This window comes from Corapipo altera, unplaced genomic scaffold (genome assembly GCF_003945725.1).
Source record: "Corapipo altera isolate COAL_440 unplaced genomic scaffold, ASM394572v1 2c, whole genome shotgun sequence".
Lineage (NCBI taxonomy): Eukaryota > Metazoa > Chordata > Aves > Passeriformes > Pipridae > Corapipo > Corapipo altera.
In genome coordinates this window covers 2,269,149-2,292,183 of record NW_020884923.1, presented here as the reverse complement: position 1 = coordinate 2,292,183, position 23,035 = coordinate 2,269,149, and the positions used below count along the sequence as shown (strand labels likewise).

The following is a 23,035-nucleotide window of genomic DNA, read 5'->3' as shown; positions in this document are numbered from 1 at the left end:
AAGTAATTTTAAAAAATGCCACAGAAACAGTGAACACTGATGCTCACCAATGGTAAAGGTTATTCAGGAAGGATGTTAATGTGAGGTAGCAAACAAGTCAAATACACATGGCAGATTATGTTTCCCTGACTTCAAGAACAGAAAAGTTATTAAGAGAAAGAAAAATACAACAATGAAACAATGTACTCTGTTTAGTCTGTAGCTTTAATCAAAACCTTTAGATGATATAGTCAAATTAAATAAATAACTATCAGAATAAATAATTTTTAACTTGAATATCTCTCGCAGTCTATTTGCAAAGCAAGAAGGGAAGCTCAAAGACACTAACCACACTCTTTTGCCTTTCCTAACAAAGTCAAGTAAATGCTGTAAAATGAGGTAAAATTACATGAGGCAGCCTCGGGAGACTGAAATGGGTTTTCTTATTCTTTCAGATACTTTCCCTGGCCTCTGTCTACCTGCCAGCTCTGACATTCATAAGACTCTTGCTGAGTGGGATAATTCATTAACCCAGACAAAAATTAACTTCTCTTCCCCAGGGCTAGGGAGTTAACTTTTTTCATAAAAAGACCTAACAGGCATTAGCACCAAAGCAAAATAGGTCTTGAAAGCAAATGGGTAGGAGAGGGAAAGTAGCTCAAGCTACACGGGACAAAAATAATTTATGGCAATATAAAATGTTACAGGCTCTAGCTTCCTGGAAAAAAAAAGTTTCAGGCATTTCAGGATTGTAGAAAATCTTTGATTACTTTTGTGAAGGCATACAATGAACCAAGATTTACTGCTGCAAAAGCAGACTCAGACTATTCTGTTTGACCAGGATCAAAAATGAGTTTGATGGTATTATGTATGCTGTGGTATTAGCAGAGAATAGAAATATAACTGAAAGAAGAATTACAGCAAAAGTACTGAGCAAATAATAAAAAGAATATAGTAAATATCAAACCTGAAATGTAAAACAATTAAGACAGGTCAAAGAAGAGTAAAAGATGCTCTTGCACATGAATAAAATCCTGGGCCAATTCAGTGATAAAGTCATATTAAAGTTCAAACTCCACAGATCCCATGTTTTTATAGCATGCTGGCATTTTAACAATAATTGAGGAAAGCACTCATTAATACAGGAAAACTCCATAGCACATGCAGGCAAATTAGCAAAATTAACTTTAGTTGAAACACAGAGAAGTGGCAACAGTTTCTTTCCCACTGCTATTAACATTTTCAGGCTGTTTGTATCAACAACTGGCTGATACATACAAAGTTGCTCTTAGTAACTGAGTACTGAGTACAGTCCAAGTTCAGAGAGGAGAAAAACAAGCTACGTCCTCCGGAAGGTCTTGAAATAATGCCATTTTCATTATAATTGATAGGGAGAACATCAGCCTTTGAAAAAGCAAAACCAGATGTCCCATCCAATGGCTGGCTACTCAAAGACAGGTGACAGCATTCATTTACATCCATACAATAAAACAGACTGAGGTAGGGGGAAATGTTGCAGACTGATGAGTATTTGCATTTCTCTTTATATGCGCCGCAGGAGCCAAACCCCAAGAAATGCCATGATAACCTGACCAAACCTGAACTTGTTAGCAATGGTACAAAGATAATAAGGGGAACAATTCTGGCTCAAAGCGACTAACATTGAAACCAGCATCCTCTTTGTTTCCCCATGGCAAAATTTCTCTACTTGCAACTCAGGTTTCTGTTCCACAGCAATGCGTACCTTGCAAAGATCAGGAAAAAAACCCACTCCCTGTGTTGTGGGAGGTATAGCAACAGTGAGTGGCACTCATACAACTAAACTAATTCTGCAGCCACAAGAACTCCCACGCTGCTTTAAAGAAGTGATTTTCCTAACATTGCTTAACCTCAGCAGCCTGAACCAGCGGGAACATTGGAGAATATTGATGAGAATGCACAATCGCATCTTACGGCATCAAATATAAGATCTACCTTGACTAAGGAACATCATCACTACTGACATTTAATACTTAAGAGATGTTCTACCAGCTTAACAGATGAAGGGGAAACATCCCAGTCTCTTCCAACTCCTGAATACATCAAGAAAAACCCTCATAGTCCTGTTTATCTTAACCAAAGTGAAGAACAACAACTCTGCTTCTGGGTCTTTTCAGATATACCTTCAGGGTATGCTTTGAATACTGGTATCAAAAGCCTTGAAGGCAGAAGAGTAAGACAGAGCTGTATGGTTTCTTTGTACACTGGGAAAAGAAAGCTGGACCAACTTTTCCCTTCTTACTCATTTGTAGTTTAAATGGCCTGCAGCTGGAAAACATCAGTGTACTTACTCCTACATTAATGAAGGCACACTCTACAAGATACGGTAGAGTAGACTAAATACTGGGGTGAATTCCTAGAATGAACCGAACCAAAAGAGCAATGACATAGCAGAAATCTCAGATGGTAAAGAAGTTTTATACAAAAAATAAGAAAGGCTATCTCATTATGAAAGTTTGATTACACAAAACCGTTTACATTCAGCAACTGAACAGACACAAAATAGCACTAAGTACACTTTGCACTGTGTTGCAGTTACAATATCCTAACAGACACAAGGATACCTTTCACAGTAAGACTAGGAGATTCTCCTGACAACAGCAGTCTTTTCAGTGCTCTCCCCTATTCAACATCAGCTGCAACAGTGCTTAGAAACTCCCAAGACATGGCACAAAATAAATGTAACTTGCTGCAGATAGTATTTTCTCATAACACATTAAAAATTAAAAGGCTTCTAAGCACTGCAAGTTATGAAAGAGGAATTACAATTCTCTTTCATTAACATTAAAAATACCTTTCACCAACTTGAAGCTATTCAGTCCTGGCAACCAGGTCCATTCAGTGAAAAGGCTATTATTCTATGCCTAATCAGTCAAAGATTCCTCCCCAGCATGCAGATAAAAGGGAGAAGCTGTCATCCGTAACTACATAATATCTCTGACTGAAAGCAGTCATTCTGAATTTTGTTTGATCACTTTCAGAAGAATATTAAGGCTGCCCAGGGAAGACATTACAGCAACCTTCTTCAGTTAGTTTTCTCAGTGGGTTGAGATCATGGCTCTCCCTGCTTTCCAGGTACAGTAAATGAACACCTGCATAAAATTATCCTTTAGCCTTTCAAAGCCAAGTAACTCTGGCCATTTCAGAGTACGCTTGAGCTAACACCACAGCTTACAGCACCAGCCCTACCTTTGATCCAAACCATTACCTTCCTACCCCAAAGCAAAGCTTTATTTAGCTGTGAAGACAAAGGGAACTGAACCTGATTAAAGCCAGCCCAGCCAAGAAAAAAACCCAAACATCTCTGCTTACACTTTCTTCACTTTTTTCTTTATATACATTTATTTATATATAGAGAGGTGAGCAGTCACTTATCAGTCCTACCCCTCAATCTTACTTTCAGTCCCAGTTCTATTTTGGTTTGTCTATAGTTTTAAAGCTTTATTTAAGCAATTAACAAAACCGAAGTGGTAGTGTAGCTCCTAGAACAAGATACTGTACCCTGCTATAGCAAAAAATTACAGATCTTGTATCTTTGGAGAGATCTATAACATGCCTCCAGACAGCAATTCAGAACAGGAATGAAATATGAATTATGAATAAACTCTGGGAGAAGCACCTCAATTATGAGCAATTATTAAAGAGACCTACACCAATTACAGTGTCCTAAAGTTACCTGATGTGAAGCCCTTTCCATTTGTAGTAGCAACTTACTGTGTTGCTATTTACAGTTAAATGTATGGGCTCTAATGCATAGATTTAAGTTCCTGGCTACAAAATGTTTGACAGTTTCAAAATCTAAAACCAGGTGATCAAAATTATTCACTGAAAAGCTGGAATCAGCTGTGAATTTTCACTTTGCTGATGTGATGGAGTTTTTTCTCTAGGGTACTTCAAAATCTTTACAAAGTCACAATTTCAGACTAAACATGTCTTATTTGCATATAAAATGCTATCTTTCATAATTCACATTCCCCTGAAAATATCCCCAGAAGCTGGCTAGGATATTCACCTTAGAACTTAGTAAGCTGATCCATCTGATCTTCACGAGTCTAACTTAGAAATATCATACAATGGTTTTATATCCATTGTGGTTGCAACTATCTTCTTCTGTTATTTAACATACAATTTGGTTTACCAGAGCATCGTTTGAAAATGCACAATACACATATGTCAATATGATTTAAACACAGAATTTCAACCAGAAGCCTATGATAGCCTGGTTAGAGACACAAGAGTTTTAGGTATGAAATAATGCCTATGATTGTGTAAACATGAACACATTTAGATTCAAAACTTGTTTCAGTTCTAGTACATCTGCTTTAGCAAAGCAGACTGTAAGCAGTTACAGTTAAGACTTTAGAGATAATAGGGTATATATTTCAATACTCAGTGACAAGTTGTTCTTAACAGTAATTTCTGCTAACATAGCTACAAGAGAAAGTTTTACATGAGACTGATTATCACATCTCTCAGTCTGGTTATCTTCCCATTTTAAAAAGAGTTTTCACCCACACCCAGAAGTTACATTTTTAATTTTCAGTTTCTTTGAACATTTTGCTCAGCTGTTCAACTAGTGCTACAAGCTCAGGGTTTCCCCCAAGTGATTCAATTTGTTTATAGGCTTCAGATTCAAGCTCTTTCAATGTATTCCGAGTGTACTCAAAGGAACCAACATTTTCCAGGTAATGCACACAGTATTTTTTTATATCTATGTTCTCTGTCCTTTGACGTAAAATGTTTTGCACCTGAGTACTTTCAGGTCTTGACCAAATTGCATGAATGGTTGGGAATGAGAACTTGCCCTCAGTTAAGTCTTCACAAAAACTCTTGTTCTCACTATATTCTTTGGAGTGCAAGTTGGCATAATCATCTCTTATTTGGAAGAAGAGACCAAGTGTGTTAAGAAGTGGCTTTAAGTCTTTTTTATAATTTGAGAACAGCTGCATGAGGCCTACAGCTAATCCGAAGAGACCACCTGTCTTTTGCAGTACCATAGCTTTATATTCAGCCTCCGTAGGACAGGTGTAAGTATCCCTCCAGTAAATATCCAAGCCTTGACCTTTATGGAGTTCCAAAAGTTGGCGGGTAAAAACTTTAACAGCATCTGGATGATCGAGGGTTAAAACCTTCTCTAAGCCAAGAAAATACACATAATTAGCACAGTTGATTACAGATGGAATTCCATAGATACTGTGTGCCACTGGAAAGCCCCGTCGTAGCTTTGAGTTATCTTCAATATCATCCACAAGTAGGCTTGCATTGTGCAACATCTCTGTCACTTCAATGATAACCTATTATAAGAAGAGAAAATTATTAAGTCTGACATTGTAATTTAATGCCCCATTTTGCAAGACCTTATTTAAAATTGATAATGTTTTAAAGAAATATGTTCTCTATCCCTGAGGTTCCCCTTTAGACCACTTGCTTTTACTATTAGTACAGATTTATGATTTTCTCCATCAGCCAGTTTGCTCTAAGTCCTAGATCATGTGGTCTGTCTTTTGTATACTGTTTTCAAATTCAAAGTGAACTTACTCCCTGAAGTGCTTCCATTTGCATGCCTCTCTTCATTGTTGCTACAGTTCTAAAACAGTCATTGTCTAGAAGTCTGTTAGCAGAAACATGATTAGGGGAAAAGAAAATAAACAGTGTTTTCAAACATTTAGATTCACTAACCTCAAATCTCTCCAGGTCAGTTCTTGAGAGTGTCAGGTATCATCCATTATCCCATTTGTCTCATAAACCTTGTTTTGATAAGCAGAGAGAGTTCATCTTTCTTTTCCCACACTTTGTGTGGTTATCTTCAGTACTGAGCTCTTAAAGGACAGACTATTCTCTCTGAAACATCATTTGGAAAATTCTTGGCAGGAAGACAACAGCTACGATATCTTTTGGGAAGCTTCCTACACACTTACTACTTGTTACTAGGTAGACAATATCATACACCACCTGACGTGTGCAACAAACTCTTCAGAACATCAGGTTTGTAGTTGACTAGAAGTGAATCTTAACATCTTAACAAAAAATGAAAAGTCTTAACACTATACACTGCTTTTATTGCACAGCTGTTATGCAATCAACAGGTATATTCAGCACCTGCTTAAATACAAATAAATTTAAGCACATAAAACTGCATACTGTATAAACTCACTGCAAAACACATCTCATTAAGATATGATTTTAAAGCTAATGAACCAATTACACTTGCTAGCTACAAACATTGCACTCAGTCAACATTCATCAAAACAACTGCTAAAAAATACTAAGGTCATCATAAAATAGTAGCAAGTACCTAGTATGGTCCTATTTGGTGGGTCCTGTAGGACAAAACAATAAGGACTTGCTGTAAGCATTTTTTTGGGCAGCAAGCCACCTGATGTTCAGTGACCAATGTCCTAAAGATTAAAACCTAAACCCCAGGAATTTAACTGCTTTTCGAAGATATGACTGCCAGAACAACATACTTAACCCTCATGACTCACTGACCAGCAAGAAGTAAGCCCTACTTGGACCTGTCAAGATACATTGTTGACCACTGACTTAAAAATCAAAGGATAGAGCACTTATTGAAGGCAATTCCATATACCTATTTGTTTGAATATTCTTTTGGTCCACTATCTCATTCTCAGTATTATCAGGAAACGTTCTATGTGTTTTATGAATTCCTTGGATAAGCTTATTCCAGCGTTTCTCTTGCTAACCTATTTCATATCACTGTCAGTTTAATGATCCCTTGCAGTTTCTATACATTTCAGATTTAATGGAAATGGTGCTTCATGACTGTGTTTGAATCAAGTTATCTAGTGAACTTAAGACAGTGTCAAAAATGCTTCAAAGGTGAAAGTAAGGAGTGAAATAGCTCATATAGCAGAAAAAGCTTATTTTATAAGACATCAGGAAGCAGCTCAAGAAAATGAAAAGACTGCTCTTCATAATGACATCTGAAGACCCAGTACAGTGTTGTTTTCTTACAGTCTAAACTATCTAATCAGTACCTGCTGCACTATTAGTTCAACACACAGATTTCTTCAACTCCTTATCTGCAATAGCTCTAAAACTTGGTTGACCCTGTACTAGGCCATTTCAGCGCTTCCTTAGGAGAAAGTTCCTCTGACAAACCCAGTGTTCTCTAATTCAACAAGCTGGAGTCTCTCAGTGCAGCACCAGATTGCTACAAGAAATTCAGTGAGTGGTGGGGGTGAGGAGACCACCTGGCTGGGGAAAAAAGTGAAATGGTGGCAGTCAATGGTAAAATAAACTGCCAAGGAACAGTAGCCTCAACTGTATCATCTGAATAAACTACATAAAGACAAATAATCTAAGGTAAAAAAAAAAAGAAGTCCCAGAATAAATGCCAGAATTCAGATTTCTAATAAAAGAAATACAAATAGCTGGAAGGGAAGCAGGCTGTTAGACACAGGGGACACCTTAAGAAGATTATGAGAGATGTCAAAAAGATGACCAGAGGTGGTCCTCTAGACCTCAACCATCATTAATTATCAAAATTAGTACAAGAATGCACAAAAGCTGTAATAAATGGGTCAGGATGCAGATTAAAAGATGACAGGGCCTTGGTTTTGTCCTCAAAGGCCCTGAAGAATAAAATTACTAAGTGCCATCACAAACAACTTAAGTGGTAAAGGAAACATTAAAGCACTGGTTTTCTTCATAAAGATAATCAAAACAAGTGGTCCAACTTCTCAATAATAGTTACGTGAGCATCAGTTTAAACTAACAGAACTGGTAACTTCTGCTCATACAGAGGCACTGCAGCTTTAGTTTACTGTATCACAAAGCAAAAATGGACCACACTGTCATGAGTGCTCAGCAAAAGGGCAAGAGGTAATCGTCAGACTGTAACATAAAAAGTCCTAGTTGAACAGAATGGAAGGGTTTGTTATAACGGAAGGAGTTCAGCATGAGAAGACTCACCCTGGGAATCTGAAGAAACTACATCAGATTTGCAAACTCAACAAGGCTCCCAGAAGCCTAAAGTAGACACAGAGCAAGCCCTGCTTTAAGAAGAGGGTTGTCCTAGGTAAATTCCAGAGGCTCCTTTCAATTTGAATTCTGATCTATGATATTAGACTAAATCAACACATACAATACACAGGTTGCTATGTTTTATTTGGATATATATCTGAGCACAAAGGGTAAGACATGTCTAGCTGAAAGACAGAATAAATTTGGCTAAAGAGTTATACAGACAGATTGAAAAATAGAAGAATTGCTAGATTATGAATGCAGACTCTTAAACCACTTTGCTACTTGAGGGCTATGAAGTGTCACTCTTAAGCCACTCTAAAAATGACTCCTTCATAAACTCTAAAGGTACTTCTGCCAACCATTAATGACACTAACAAGGGACCAGCTGGGTAAGGGTCAAAAACCACAACTGATTATTTTAATTCCTTACATTGTCTTGGACAGAATATTTTGCACTCTCTATATGCAGTTTAGCAAAACTGCAGTCTAACCTAACACAGAGGATAATTTTTCATTTGACAAGCCACGGTGTTTAAATACACAACCATGCAGCTTGCACCATTTGCCCAACAGGAAAGTAAAAGGGAACAAGAATTCCGAGTTTAATGCTTCTCATTAGAAAGTAAGGACTGGAGACTGTATGATATACCCCTCACAGTTTGGGGTTTGTAAAGTTGATTTAACTGCTGTCTTTGATATTCTTGAATCAAAATCTCAAGATTTTATTTTCAACCACTACATTTACAAGATAACTGTCTAGCTTCTTTCTTAAGTCATTAAAAACCTCAGTGTTAGTAACTGAGTTAAGTGGGTAACAGTGATACCTGCTTATCTACAACTTCAAAGATTGAACACACTTAGAAAGAAGTAACTATCACACAAGTGATTTCTTCAGTGTTGCATCATACTAAAAGCCTTGTACTAGAGTTGATTTCCTGAAAGCTTACTTTATACTCAGAAAATAGTGCATTTAAGACTTCTTACAATTTACACTAACTATTAGAATCATCTGTTATCAGTAATCTTGGAAGAAAAATAACAACCTTTTAAAAATAATTAGCCAGTACCTGTATTTTATCTTCCGGAACATTCAGCCAGTGATTAAAGGCCTGTGACAGTTTGGTTCTCACTTGCTTACCTACAATAAAAATATTATAGGCATTTATAAAAATAAAGTTCATTATTAGGGACAGTTTGTCTTAACAACTAGAGCTGACTTGAGACCTGATTAAAAAAACCTGATCAGCGTGATGACCCAAAAGTGGAAAATATATCACTGCATAGCTTGTTTCTTCATTGTATAAACATCAATTAACAGCAGTTTCAGTTTTAAACATTTCACAGTAATATGCAAGGCACATATTTACAGGTTACTATATTTAGTTTTGACAGTTTAATTAGTAAGGGATCCTGAGTATGTTGGTAACCTGTACAGATCAGCTTGCTACTTCTGAAAGTAAGCCCTAGTTTGTAAGGAATGTTCAAGATGAAAATGTTTCAAGTATGATTCATTATTAGTGAAAGTATGGGTATTTGTTGAATACGTACATCTCTCAATTTTTAGTTCTTTCTCCCCTGGTATTCTTCACTTGCTACTGTAAATTCGTAAACCAGGAAACTGACATTTCATACACTTACTAAATAACTCTAAATAAAAATCTGGACAGAACATTCCGAACAGAATGGAACTTGCCAGGAATTCAGATATTTATCTTATACTCAAGAAATCTGCCTACAAATAATAGGATTTGGTCTGCTTTGGTTAAATCTACTTTGTTGGAGTCAGGCAGTCATCTGTTTCATAGGAATGAAAGACAACACCAAATGTCCAAGTTTAGTGTCAAAATAAGCAGTGTTGTTTGATCCAGATGCAATTTACACAACAGAGTTAATTTCAAGAGAAGTTAAACTTTACGCCTATAAATTGTTGATACCAGCTTTCTTTAATAATTGGTTAGCATTCAGGTACAAATATTTATTCAGTGTCTACTGATGTTCAATATAAAATGAAGTCTTCCCCTACCCACACCGAGACAATTCTGCTCTGAACTTTGAGAAGCTCAGCTATGTACAAGATCTTCAAACAACTTAAGACAGGTTTAGAAAAACAGCTCTGCATACATAGCTCACATAAGGAAGGCCTTTCAAAAAAGCTTTAAATAAACTTCAGAGCAGTGCAACATAGTGGGTTCCATATTACTTGTCTCAATATCTACTGAGAGATTATGATTCTGCAATATTTGTCCTGCTGTTGATAATTCCATCTTGCCCATAGCACCAAAAAAATTTCAACATTTGAATCTCTCCCTAAGGCTTCTCTACTGCTGTGTGACCAGCACATACAGAACAGAATAATAAAAATGGGTAAATTCATTTGCAGTGATATACCCTGGAGAAACCAGACTGAGAATTTTTCATCTTCTAATTAAGTCACCACCAGGTAAGCAATAGCTTTGTGGGTTGGGCTCTGTAGCAAGGGTGATAACCTTCTTCCCTAGATCAGAGGTCTGAAATTTTTGTCTCCATTCTCAATGATTTCCAGTGCTTTCTGTCACCACTACCTTTTGGGTTTCACTAGAAGAGATTAACAAAATGGTCCTTTTTTCCCCCCAGTAGCTTTGTCCTCTGGTTCTGTCCAGCTTGAAAGAGCATTCTTACCTAGACATACACAGTCATTGGCCTGTTTTCTCCATTGTTGTTTTCTGTGTTCAGTTTTAAACACTAATAGCTTCCTGAAGAAGAGAGGGATTGTTTTGTCTCCCCTTGAAAACAACTGTTACAAACATCTGCTAAACTGTAGGGTTTGCCAGTTAAGTACTAACAAATATTTCACTACATCCATAAAGAAAACCACTCAGAGATAATATCGCTTTCAGGAAGTGTACCTTATCTATAACTGCTTATTCACTTCTAAATTACATTGATACAGACAACACTTAATTCTGGTTTTTCTGAATGTGTCTCCTAGAAAATATGCTTACAGAATGCTGGATGTTCAGCAACAAGCATTATTTTATCATGAGGAACTTGACTACTAGCACACACTTCAAATGGATTAGTAACATGCACAATGGATTTTGCCACTTCAGTTCCTTAGTACAGAGAGCATTTGAATTGTTAGACCCGTCTATCTTGACTAACATGGTTTCCTAGACACTGACTATTCAAGGAAAAAACACTGTGTAGTGAAGCAATTCATCTTTCCTTTTATAGGTGCAGATTTGCTTGTCTTCTAAAGGAACATTATTGCTACAAAAATGCCATTTTATCTTGTTCTGAAGTCAATCTCACCTGGCCTATGTGATAGTACAGCAATTTTCTGTATGCACATTTTATGCCTGCAGCCATGCTACAATGGCACAAGATCAAACCTCTCTAATGCTGGTCTCTAAAGCCTAGATGCAGAAGGCTATTCCTTGCCACACCTCTCCTCTCCCCAAACTAGACAACAACACAGAACACTAAGACAAAATTAAAATGAGCACTGCCAGAATTATCTAGTTTCTTCACTGTCATTTGTCACTGCTCTGTTAATTATGCTAAGCAGGCTATTGTAAAATTGAAAAATAGAAGTCTAACATCCAAAATTAGAAGCTCTACCTACTGTATAGAGATATAATAATAGATGTTACTGCATCAAGCTTTTATCAAAGGTATGTTAAATGCATTTGGTTTAATCTGCCTAAGATTATTACTCAATATTACCCAAACTGAACAGCAACTATGAAAAAGCTTTCCTCCTTAGTAATGCTGGGTGGAAAAGGTGAGGAAAAAAAAAATATGAGAGATTCATTCTGATGAAATTCCTTCTACAGATAAGAATGTTAAAGCTTTATCCTTAAAACAAATATCAAGTCAGATTAAAGGTATACTGAGGACATTTCCTCCACCTCTTCAGATGAGATGCTTCTCATCTAAAGAAAAACAAAAAGAAAAAAATTTATCAGCCAACTCACTCTCTTTCTCTCCACAATTGTCCTTGCGACAGGGAAGATCCAAAACCCACAGACCTCGTGCTCTGGACAGACTCCTGGTTAGTATTTTTTCACTCTCGCTGCATTAAAGTAACAATAAATTACACCCTTAAGGCAGCACCCCACTTACAGAGAGGGTACATAAAAAGGCTAGAACAGCAGGGGAAAGAGCAGAGGGACTATTAACCTACCCTCCATTACAGCCTCACTAAGCTAATTCAACTCGTTAGCCCAGCAGAGAACTCTGCTTTTTGCTAGGTTAGCTTTCCGCCAGCTTAACGTACTGAGTCAGCTTATGCAGTGGATCTACCAGAGTCAGTACAGGGTGAGCAGCAGATGTTGAGGACCAGAGGAAGGGGCACTGCCCTTCTGGAGGAAGCAAGCCACTATACTACCTCTGCTATATTGGACACCGGTATGTTTAGCTGCGTCCTTTGATGGATTAAAACTAAATGGATGAAGTCCCCAAGCAGACCTCCCCAAGCAGTTACAAAGAACACTACAACCAGCATAAACAAACTGCAGAACAAAAGCAGAGAGAGCAGGCATATACACTTTTAACCTGGGCAGCCACTTGTGACAAATTAAGGTCACTGACAGAATTCTCTAGCTTAACTTCCCCGTTCATAATAGGGTTAACCCATCCACAGCTGTGATCCTGATTTTTGCCTTGTTCCTTCTAACAATCCTGAATGCCTCTATCCCATGGTGACTACAGCTAAGGTTGCCTCCAGTCTTCATGTCCGAACCAATTCTTCCTTGTTTTAAGTGTGAAGTCCAGCATAACGCCTTCTTTAATCAGCTCCTTGATCACCTGTGGTAGCAAGAGGTCATCAACGCATTACAGAAACCTTCCGGATTGCCTGGGTCCTGCTGTGTTGCTTCTTCTACCAGACAGTGAGGTAACTGAAGTCTCATAAGAATCAGGGTATGTAAATATGAAGCATCTTACAGTTGTTTGAAGGTCTCATCTGCTTCTTCCTGTTCAGGGGGTCTATCGTAAAGACTCACTATAGTGTCACCCTTATTGATCTGCCCTCCAATCTTAACTCATAAGCTCTCAACAGGCTCATCTGACTGAAAGTACAACTCCATGCAATTAAGCTGCTTTTTCACATAAAAGGCAACTCCCACTCCTTGCTATCCTAGGCTGTCTTCCTAGGCAGTCCACATCCATCCATTGCAGCGCTTCAGCTGTGTGAGCTATCACAAATCAGATACTCCAATAACATTAATGCCAACCTCTAACCTCTCCTGTGTATTCCCAATAACGTATGCATTTGTGTAGAGGTACTTCAGAGAGGCATCCAATCTTGCAGATTCCTCAGAAAAAGTCAGAGCTGCCCCTATCATGTTGTTCTGTTTGTACTTGTTGGAGTGCTGGGATGGTCTGCTTTCAGCTCTGAGATTCCAAGGTGTCTCTTGTTCAAATCAGCCTGTACCCTTTGTGCACAATTTCACTAATTCCTTACTTGACTGTGTACTCAGTTTCTTTTACTGTCATTTCTAGTTTAGTCCCTTCTCACACGTTGCTCAGTCTGTTAGCAGAGACACTTGTGCCCTGACATGGGTAGGTGGATGCTATCTCCTCGTGGTAGTCCTTGCTCTACAAAGGGAGTCTCATGGCCATAAGATGCAAGGCTCTGCTATCAACATGAGCTGTGCAACTAACTAGTTGTTGATAGGCAGTATCTCTTTATTCCTCTAGACAGTGAGGGGAAGGGGGTTGAGGATCATGGAGAAAAGTCATGTGGCTTCCTGTGCCCTTGGTTCTCATTCCAGAAGCCACACAGACTTGCTTGATAAGCTTCAAGCACCCCCTTGCTATATCCATTACTGCTCCATCAGAAGAACTGCAAGGTTAAGTATTTTAAAGGTGAAACACCTTGGCAATCTGTCCATAAGATCAGAGGTACCCAAAACCAGCAAACCTCCCTAATACACAACCACATGTGGAAGCCTCCATCCCCTGCAGGAGTCAGTGTCTCCACTACTATCACTTGCTGCTGCCCTAGGTGCTGCTCTGATGCGTAGTTGTATAAAATCATAGAATCATTTACGTTGTAAAAGATCTATACAGAACTTCCAACCATGTGTCTTCTTACAGTGCGCTGAACCTATTTGGCAATTGCACATCTCCTCAAGGAACAGGAATCTTTCTCCTGGTGCCAGAAGCCATCATTCCCCAGTTCCCAGCCTTCACCACTGTGGGAGTATCCATCTCCCAGCCTGATATGCGTAAACTATTCCTGCCCCTCCTTCAATATACCTGGACGTTTCAGACTCTTGAATATGTAGTGTCTTGTAATTTTTGTTATCTCTGATGCTGTGCAAGCCTGCTGACCCCCTTCCAGTGCTCCTTTGCTTGGTGACACACTTCTTCTACCACTACATACCTTTTAGGGGCAGGGATATCACTTGTTTCTGGCCAATGGGTGCCCCCAGGCACTCCTGCAGTTCAGAATCTAGAGAGCTGCAGCCTCCATGAGGAACTTGGCCCAAGCTGAGGCCTCTGATGTGCCAAGTGCAGTTGTGCTAGTGGTAGGGATCATGCCCTGTGGTGCTTAACTCCTCCACCAAGCTGGTCAAGTTCAACAACCCAGCACAAAAAGCTGAACAACAAAAGCCAGTCCTGATTGTTTAGCTTGCTGAACAAGCCCAGGAAAGACTGCAGCTAAAACTAGAGGGATATGAAAGGGAAGATGCAGTCATGACAGGGATCAGAATTTACCCCTTTCAACAGCAAGCTGTTGACCACATCAGTTTTATGGCAAATGAAGTTCCATATACTCCTTAGTGCTGCACAACCAGCTACTGCTGTTAACTCAGACAGGCAGAAATAAAAGATTCATTGTGAGTATGAATCAGGCCATTTTTGAGACAAACCACAGTGGAATTTGTGAAAGTCAATCCTGCACTTTATGAGACTAAATACTAGATTAATAAGTAGAACATTGCTAAAAACTAGTATGGCAATGCTGTCCTACAGTGAGATTTTACAAAAATTTGTGTTCTTACACCACAAACAACATTAGCAGCCACCTTCCCTCCCCTCCTCCCAACTTTAATACTGTTACAAAATCCCTCTTCACGTAAACAAAGTTTGATATGTATCTAAATTCATTTACTCATAGGTTACTAAACCGCTTGGAGAGTTTGTTTAACTAGTCTTACAAGATAAGCAACTGGACTGTAGGGCTGTAAGCATACATATTTGACACTGAGCCAAGCTTCCTGCAAAAGCCCCTCAGAGCTCAAACTGATCCAACAAACTGATCCAACACAGAAATATCCAACCTTTTGCCAGCTCACTAACAAGACAAGAGATTAACCAGGCAAGTTTTTAACAGGTTAGGTGGTTGGTACTACCTAATAATTTGATTAGCAAGCTGAGAACTAGCACAAGTTAAGCAGCAGAATACTTCCAAAAGCACAGAGGATAGAACGAAACTGTCTCTTTCAGCAAGAGCTTCTTAGATTAGCTCAGGCATTTCATTTGGGTTCCACCCTATTTATAAACAGCACCTATGCGCCCAGTTTTTCCCTGCTTATCAAGCTTTAGTGCTCATACTAACTTCAAGGTTCACACATATAGCTTGGTCCTACTGATTCATACTTGGCACAGCTGATTTGAAGCAATGCCAGTGTTTCAAAAAGAGTAAACACCAGCTATATGATTGTGAACCCTCACTGCTTCCACTGTTACTCAGCACAAACTTTCCACAGGTACACCACTTTCATCTGCCTAGTTTAAGAGAAGTTGTCTCTTTTGAGTCACACCTCCATTACTGCATAGAGAAAAGTGTCTTGTTTCTCACCTTCTCTGAATTAAGTAGAAGTCACCATGGTAAAGTGGACTATCAGACTTATGAGTCTTTATCAGGACAGGATATAAAACACCTGCACTGCCTGCAAGTGTAATATTACATAAACCACCAGTATAGAGTAATTAAGGCTGAACTCACCAAGTAGAGGAATTTAGCCACAGGATTCAGACTGGGAAGGCTAAATGCATATCCTAGATGCACCATTTAAAGTGATAGCTCTTCAGTTAGCTTTTAGTCAATCACTTTTGCCTAAAGAAGCTTTTTTGGGCACTTTGTGCCTCTTGTATAAGCTGAGCTTTTTTCTTTATCTACAATAGCTCTAAAAATAACTAGCAGCTAAAGATGCAAAGGTGTCACAACATACCTTGGTTAATGAGATAATCTAACCAAACAAAAAGTACATTTAAAGATGGTGTTGGAGGAAAGTCAATTTCTTCAGGACCACGTCTGAGAAAGCTCTCTGGAATATCACAAACTCTTTCTCAAAATATTTCTCTAGAAAGACCACCACCCAGTTCAACACAGGCAAAAGGAACACATGTGAGGAAATGGGAAATGAACTTTCTGGCATTAAAAAGGTATGCAACTGCCAAACACTTTCCTTTTCTTAGTTTTAACTCAGTGCTAACTGCCAAGTCAAATGAAATCACTAATGTAAGCAAGAAGACCCTGGATATTTGCAGAGATTAATAATGAATTTCATTATACACAGGTATAATGAATTAGGACCCACAGGGCTCACCCTTCTGATATACAGGTCTTGCTGCAGATGTGCAAAAGCCACTTAGCACAGTGCCTGTGATTTATAGTGCTACTTGTCCAGGCAGAGGGTCTTCTACCCTGGTCAGATATAATTTTGATCAGGATTACTTTCCTTAATATTTACCCATATTTTGTATCTTCCTTAACACCACCAGCATGCAGTATAAACTGGACAGAAGGCAACCAGGTAATTATGCAATAGTCCCAATGACAAAGTTATTCTGCCAGTAATTTTACAAAATTAGTCACTTTGATAGCTTGTATGGTCTGCATTACACTTTAGGTGTACAAGTAAAAGTCACAGCAAACAATCTGATTTTTTAGTCAAAGAGACTTCCAAGAGGCATACAATATTGTTTGCTATCAAACTGCCTCCTGTATTCTGCTACATAAGTACAATTCAAGACTAAAAAGTTCACGTGAATGTATTGCTAGTAACCTGATACTACACAAGGACTGGTCGCACCTCTCACAAGTGAAGCAATCCATGGACAGCTGAAATTGGCCATAAGAACCCAGCTCTATGCATACCAGGGAGAATAAGTTACACAAGAGAAACAGGCTAATACAGAAAAAAGCCCCACCAACAAAAAAACCCCAAAGAACCTCCAACCATATAAAAAACTTTAAAGAAAAGCCTCCAAGCAAAATCCACAATCCACTGAGTTCAGTACAGCAAGCAGATAAAGAACAAAACACTGAGTTTAAGAATACAATCAAGTCTTCAGTACTTGCCCTTACCAGTTTTTAAAGTAGCAAGTCAATTATTCTGAATGGAGAACAGAGTAACTGAAATACTACTTACACTAGAAACAGACTCAAGAGATACTGTACCAATCTCACCAAACGGGTGGTTCTAAGGAGGAGGAACAAATACTGGAAAGCATTACTTTTTATTACTCTTAAATTCACAAATCAAGAACATATAACCTTCTTGGCTTATATTTCCCTAGACAAAAGTTGCTATAAAACCAATTTTGATATTTGCAAACAACACACTACAAAGAAACTTGCCTGGTAGTTGAAGTAAATACTGGTATGGCTCTAGGATTCTTTTAGATGTTTCATCCATCCCATCCATTTCTTTATTTCGTAAGAGGTAGTTCACTGTTAAAGAAACTGTTATTAACATTATTTAGATCAAAAATTAGGGAAGTAAACAACAGATGCATATAATTAAAAAGTCAGGTGACTTCCAGATTAGGTAAAAATACTCCCTTTTTGCACATCACACCTTCAGTTAATACAACCTTCAGTAATAGAAACATGCATATGTATTAAATACAGTTTTCTTTAATTATTCATGAATAGTTTAAACCAACTCCTAGACTTCATCACTCCTTTATATGTATTAGAGGGCTTAGCTGATAAAGTATTTCAAACATTACCATTCATAACAATGAAGCTCCAGTTCAAGTCTTTAAAGACACTTGCAGAAAACCACACATACAAACTCATATAAAGACACATACAAAACCTCATATGTCTAATCTGATTAGATCTCCCTAAATGCTTTCCCCACACAAAAGTGGAGATGCCTAAGAGCAGAAAATACACGTCAGACCAAGGCAAACTAAAGAACACTAGCTTCAGTCTTCTGATAGAATTCCTCAGTCTTGTCTTAGAAGCCAGAACAGAAATACACCATTCTCTGACCACCGTTTAAGCATACAGACAGCTTTACACACTTTCCCATACACTACAGAGTAACAGACTCTTATGATAAATATTTTAGGATCTATAGCCTACAGAGTTCAACCATTTTCTATTGATTAAATTTCATTTCACATACTTTTAGTCATCTCTATCTGCATTTTTTTTTTAGACTGTTTTCTGTAATAGATTTTCTGTCCTTTCACCTCTAGCCTTCCTTGCTGCACTGCAGATGCAGCAGCTCAAAACAATTCTTCTCATGTAATTTTAAGACAGGAACTGCAGCAGTAACGAAGTCTCATACTACTTCAGCATCATTTCCCAGTTACTTTGCTACTATCCTGTGAAGGACTTAGTTTTTTCCCCTGGAGCAACTGAATAGTTATGTAAATTATTCTCCTGATTTTGGCTAGAACACAGTCAATTTTCCTCCTAGTAGCTGGTGCAGCGCTGTGTTTTGGACTTGGCATGAGAACACTGTTGATAACACACTAATGTTTTGACTACTGCTAAGTAGCGCTCACCCTAAGTGAAGGACTTTTCAGTTTCCCATGCTCTGCTAGGCAGCAGGTGCACGAGAAGCTGGCAGGCAGCATGGCCAGTACAGCTGACCCAAGCTGGCCAAAGGGATATTCCATACCATGTCATGCCAAGTATATAAACTGGGGGCACTTGGCCAGGAGCCACTGATGGCTGCCTGGGGCAGGGATGGGCACTGGTCAGTGCGTGGTGAGCAATTGTACTGTACATCACTTGTCTGCCTTGGTTTTATTCCTCTCATTATTATAATTTACTTTATTTAAATTATTAAACTGACTTTCCTCCCTATCCCACCGGGGTGGTAAGGAGTGAGTGAACAGCTGCACGGAAATTAGTTGTGGCTGGGTTAAATCACAACAAGCGTCCATGAAAATAACTATTTTCAAGTGATATTTAGAAGTGAACTGATGCATTTTTAATGCAGGTACACTAAGGGGAATGGTTAATGTGAACAGAAACTATGTTCCACACTTGCTCAAAATAATCCAGCAATATTTTCTCATCAAAACCTCAGAAGATCAGCATCATGATCACTCCTTCCTCTTAAGCTACCTGGACAAAGCACTGTTCCTCAACATTCATGACAGCTTTCAGTACAGCTCAGTCAGTTCCTATCTACTCCCATTCCCACCCTCCACACCCATAAGCACTTGTAGCAGTCCATACTTGGGGAATTGATCTCCATTAATAACTTTTTCCCAAGCTTAGGTTTGGATCAATTCTTCTACTTGCTTCACTACATATGTTCATCAAATGTATTGGCACTTCAGGGGCAAGACAGGTTATTTAAGCAAACATAGTTGCCAACAAAATGCTCTTAAGACTATACCTTCTGGGACACCTTTGCATAGTTACTAGGCAGTGATGCCACTTACAAGCAGTACAGCCTTTCCATCTTATCCATGGTCAGGCCATGCAGTAAACTAAATCAGATTCGACATCCTTGACTCCCTATTTTGCTATCAGCTTGTTGGTGTAACTGAAGGGACAGGAACTGCTTTTAACCAGCACTGCCACTGAGAGTCAGCTGTCAAACTGTACCCTTACATATAAAGGATAAGTCTCAAAGGACTTCAGTGAGGAAGCAAAATCAAAAAGACTATCAGAATCCACCACCAGATGTTTTAAGCAGAAAGAATGTGGTAGAGATGGATATAAAGACGTACTAACAACTCCCCTGAGACTATTATTTGTCAAAAAGCCACACAGATGGTGATAGAATTAAGTGCCTAGCTATCCAACTGGACTGGGAAGAGATGTTAGGACTGGAAGTGCTCTCTGATAAAAGTTTATGCTCAGAAGTACATATTAAACTTCTTCCTCCTCCCTCAGGGAATTAGGTCTCTTGCCTGTCTGTAGGACACCAAGATAATATTCAGAATCCCCAACTAACTTGAAACTCACTAATATTATACAGCACCAACCTAAATATTTGCCTATTTCTTCACAAAACTAGTAGAAGTCCACCCAAAATATGGCTTGGCAGCAGAAAATTAGTCAGGCACTTCTGCCACAAATGCAAAGATTTTTACTTTTTTTTTTTTTTTAAATGAGTTCTAATGAACAAAGAGTGGATGGTAACTTAGCTTCAATCACTATTGTTAAACTTCTCTACATTGCTATGCTACCATGAAATGAAGTCTTAGGTAATCTCTGCCAAGGAAAAACAGTCTGTATTCATCAGACAGCTACATGTCTAACACACCCACTGAAACAGTGAGAAGAACTGTGAGCAGAACCTCCCCCAAACTTATTCGAAGAAAGGGACACTTGATAAAGAAACACGTACATGAAATTTGTTACAAAGGCCCGTAAGCAAAAATACCATGATATGAGACTTGCAGTCTCTTTGCACAAAGTTATTACATGTGACACAATCGGGAATTACTTGATATTAAGGTTTTTCTGCAGAGGTGACTGACTGATTTGTTACAGAAGTTACACTGTTGCAGAGAGACTTATCAGTGAAGACGTTTAGAGAGGAGATCTCGGTTACCATCTCCCAATAAAAGTGCCAAGAGTTAAACAATAAGTGAAAGGGAACACAAAGCCCTTTGCTGGTTAAAGTGCAAGAGTCAATTACATGTATGTTTATTAATAGGATTAAAGCATTTAAGGCTATTTTACCTTTCAAACCAGTACACAGACTTCCTGCATTTCAATTCATATGCATGACTAAGTTATTCTTCCACTTACTTCTCAGTATCCCCACATGAGAACACAGAACAGAACAACAGAGAGCCCACACAACTGTCTTTTGAACTGCAACAAACTGTCTCTCTAATGACCTCTTTGAAAACACACGCAACACTAGAATAAGATGGTGACATGGGCTTTCATAATTTGGAACTACTCTAAAGCTATACCTGAAGGTGTGATCTGGGTCTAGGAGCTTTCTAGAGAGGATGAAGGCAGTATTAATTCTAGGTTACAGAATTAAAGAAAAAACTTCCCTTTGGAACTTTGCAAAACAGCTTCTCACTCTATCCCTCACATTCAATTCTGCAAAATATTCTCCCCCTCCTCCCAGGTAGGGATACATAATCACTGAAATAGTCCAGGTCAAATATACAGATAGTATTTTAAAAAGTATCATCATCACAGTGGCTCCAGTCACAGCACAGTTACACAGGAAATAAAAGACAACCACCAAAGAAGCAGAGACCTGCAGTGCAAAAGGAACCATCTAGAAAGTTCTTAAATCGGCTCCATCACAGAACTTAGTGCACCAAGACACGAAACCAGTGTGGGGGAAAAAGCCCCAAATGGGGGTAGGGGGTGGGAGTGAGAAGGTCTGTTTCAGAAGGAATACACAGAAATATAGTGAACGTGTATTGTTACAGAAAGACTACCAAAAGTCTTAATGCAAACGTAACCTGGACACTAGTCCATGTTCTCATTCTAACTAGCAGAGGCCCTTCCTAGGCTGACACCGAACAACACGTCGCATCCAACCTGAGGGTGGGCAACTTCCCACAGGTGGAAGGGCCGTCAGACACTTTCCCAGAAGATGCAGCCAAGTAAATAAGCAGCTTTCCATGGCCGCAATTCCAACACTAACGATAGAAGAGCATGAACTTAGCGTTGCTGGGATCGTGCTTCCGTTTTAACGAGATTTCCAGGCAAAATCGAGCACGAAGGCTTCAGAAGCCGTACAACAACAGCTAGGCCGCCCAAGTCCCCGCAGGCAGAGGGAAGGCTGCGGGCTGACCCGAGGACAGAAGGTGAGTCGGCAGAACCCGTGACCGCTGCTGGAGCGCTGCGCTACGCGGTTAAAACTCACATTTCACAGAAGCTGCCTGCAGCGGCCAAACTGCCGCCCAGAACACCTCAGCTAGACCGAAGGAAATAATTTTTTTTTTTTTTTCCGGAGTTCAACATGACGGACGCAGCCTCTCCAGCCGCCTCCAAAGCTCAAGGGAGGCAGCCCCGGCTCTCCAGCGCCATTTTAGAAGCGGCGAGACCGAGAGCCGAGGACGCCCCGCTCTCCCTGTCCGCCCCCATTTTCTGCGCGGCGCTGTCGGGCTCGGCCGCCGGGGAGGGCCGGGAAGCGCCGCCCGCCCGGCGCAGCTACGGCCCCGGAGCTCTCCGTCAGCCGCTCCGCCCGCCCCGCCGACGGCCGGCGCCGCCCAGCTCTACCGGCGGCCCCCCTTCGCCGGGCCCCTTCCCGGGCAGCCTGCCAGCCCCTCCTGGGCGGGGCAGGGCGGCCACGGCTCCTGCTCCCCCAGCAGCCAGGCTCGGACCGGCCCCTCCAAGCCAGGCGTCCCCCCTCCACCCCCCACCCTGCGTCCCCCACCAGCCACGGCCGGCTCACGGGGCAGGCAGCCTCACCTCGCCGCCTCCTCCCGAACAGCCTCCGCTCCGGGAGCGGCGGCGCTGGCGGCGGTGGCGGCAGAGCCCGGGGCCGGAGCGCCGCCCCCTTCCTTCCTTCCGCCCCACCGGGCGCCACCTTCCCCTCCCGGGGGTAAAATGCGCCACCGAGCGCCCCGCTGCGCACGCGCCGGTCCCGCCCCCTCAGCTCCTTAGGATACGCCCGGGGCTCCACCTCCCCAGCGCGCGGTGCACCCTGGGAGTTATGGTCCTCCGCGCCGCGCCACGCCGCCTACCCTGCACAGAGTGAGCGGAGGGCGGGAACTGCGCCCCCCATGAGCCCCCGCGGCGCCGAGTCTCAGTTTCCATAGAAGTGGAGAAGAATGATGTCAGTATTTCCGACGCGGCGGCCAATGGGACCGCGTGGAGGGCGGGCTCTGCGGGCCGCGGCCCAATGGGGGA

The 23,035-nt window shown here is 40.3% G+C and overlaps 2 protein-coding genes across 12 annotated transcripts in view; both read right to left on the bottom strand.

Moving 5' to 3' along the window:
- The window catches only part of TBCE (tubulin folding cofactor E), a 51,504-nt gene extending 28,891 nt beyond the window's left edge, over window positions 1–22,613 (bottom strand). The window contains exon 1 of the mRNA XM_027657370.1: window positions 22,595–22,613. The gene's annotated coding sequence lies outside the window, so the exon portion shown is untranslated. The remainder of the gene's footprint in view (window positions 1–22,594) is intronic.
- On the bottom strand, window positions 691–22,711 carry GGPS1 (geranylgeranyl diphosphate synthase 1). 11 transcript variants are annotated; one of them, XM_027657376.1, is made up of 4 exons: window positions 22,595–22,705; window positions 17,585–17,677; window positions 9,075–9,145; window positions 691–5,312 (listed from the first exon to the last, which is right to left on the bottom strand). In XM_027657376.1, the coding sequence occupies exons 2-4, from the start codon at window positions 17,649–17,651 to the stop codon at window positions 4,551–4,553; spliced, it is 900 nt and encodes a 299-aa protein (XP_027513177.1). In that variant the 5' UTR covers window positions 17,652–17,677; window positions 22,595–22,705; the 3' UTR covers window positions 691–4,550. The 11 variants fall into 11 exon arrangements, with proteins under 11 accessions (XP_027513177.1, XP_027513180.1, XP_027513181.1 ...); XM_027657379.1 differs by having other exon boundaries at window positions 17,585–17,680; window positions 22,585–22,690; XM_027657380.1 differs by having other exon boundaries at window positions 17,585–17,692; window positions 22,585–22,687.
- Window positions 22,712–23,035: the final 324 nt, after the last annotated feature.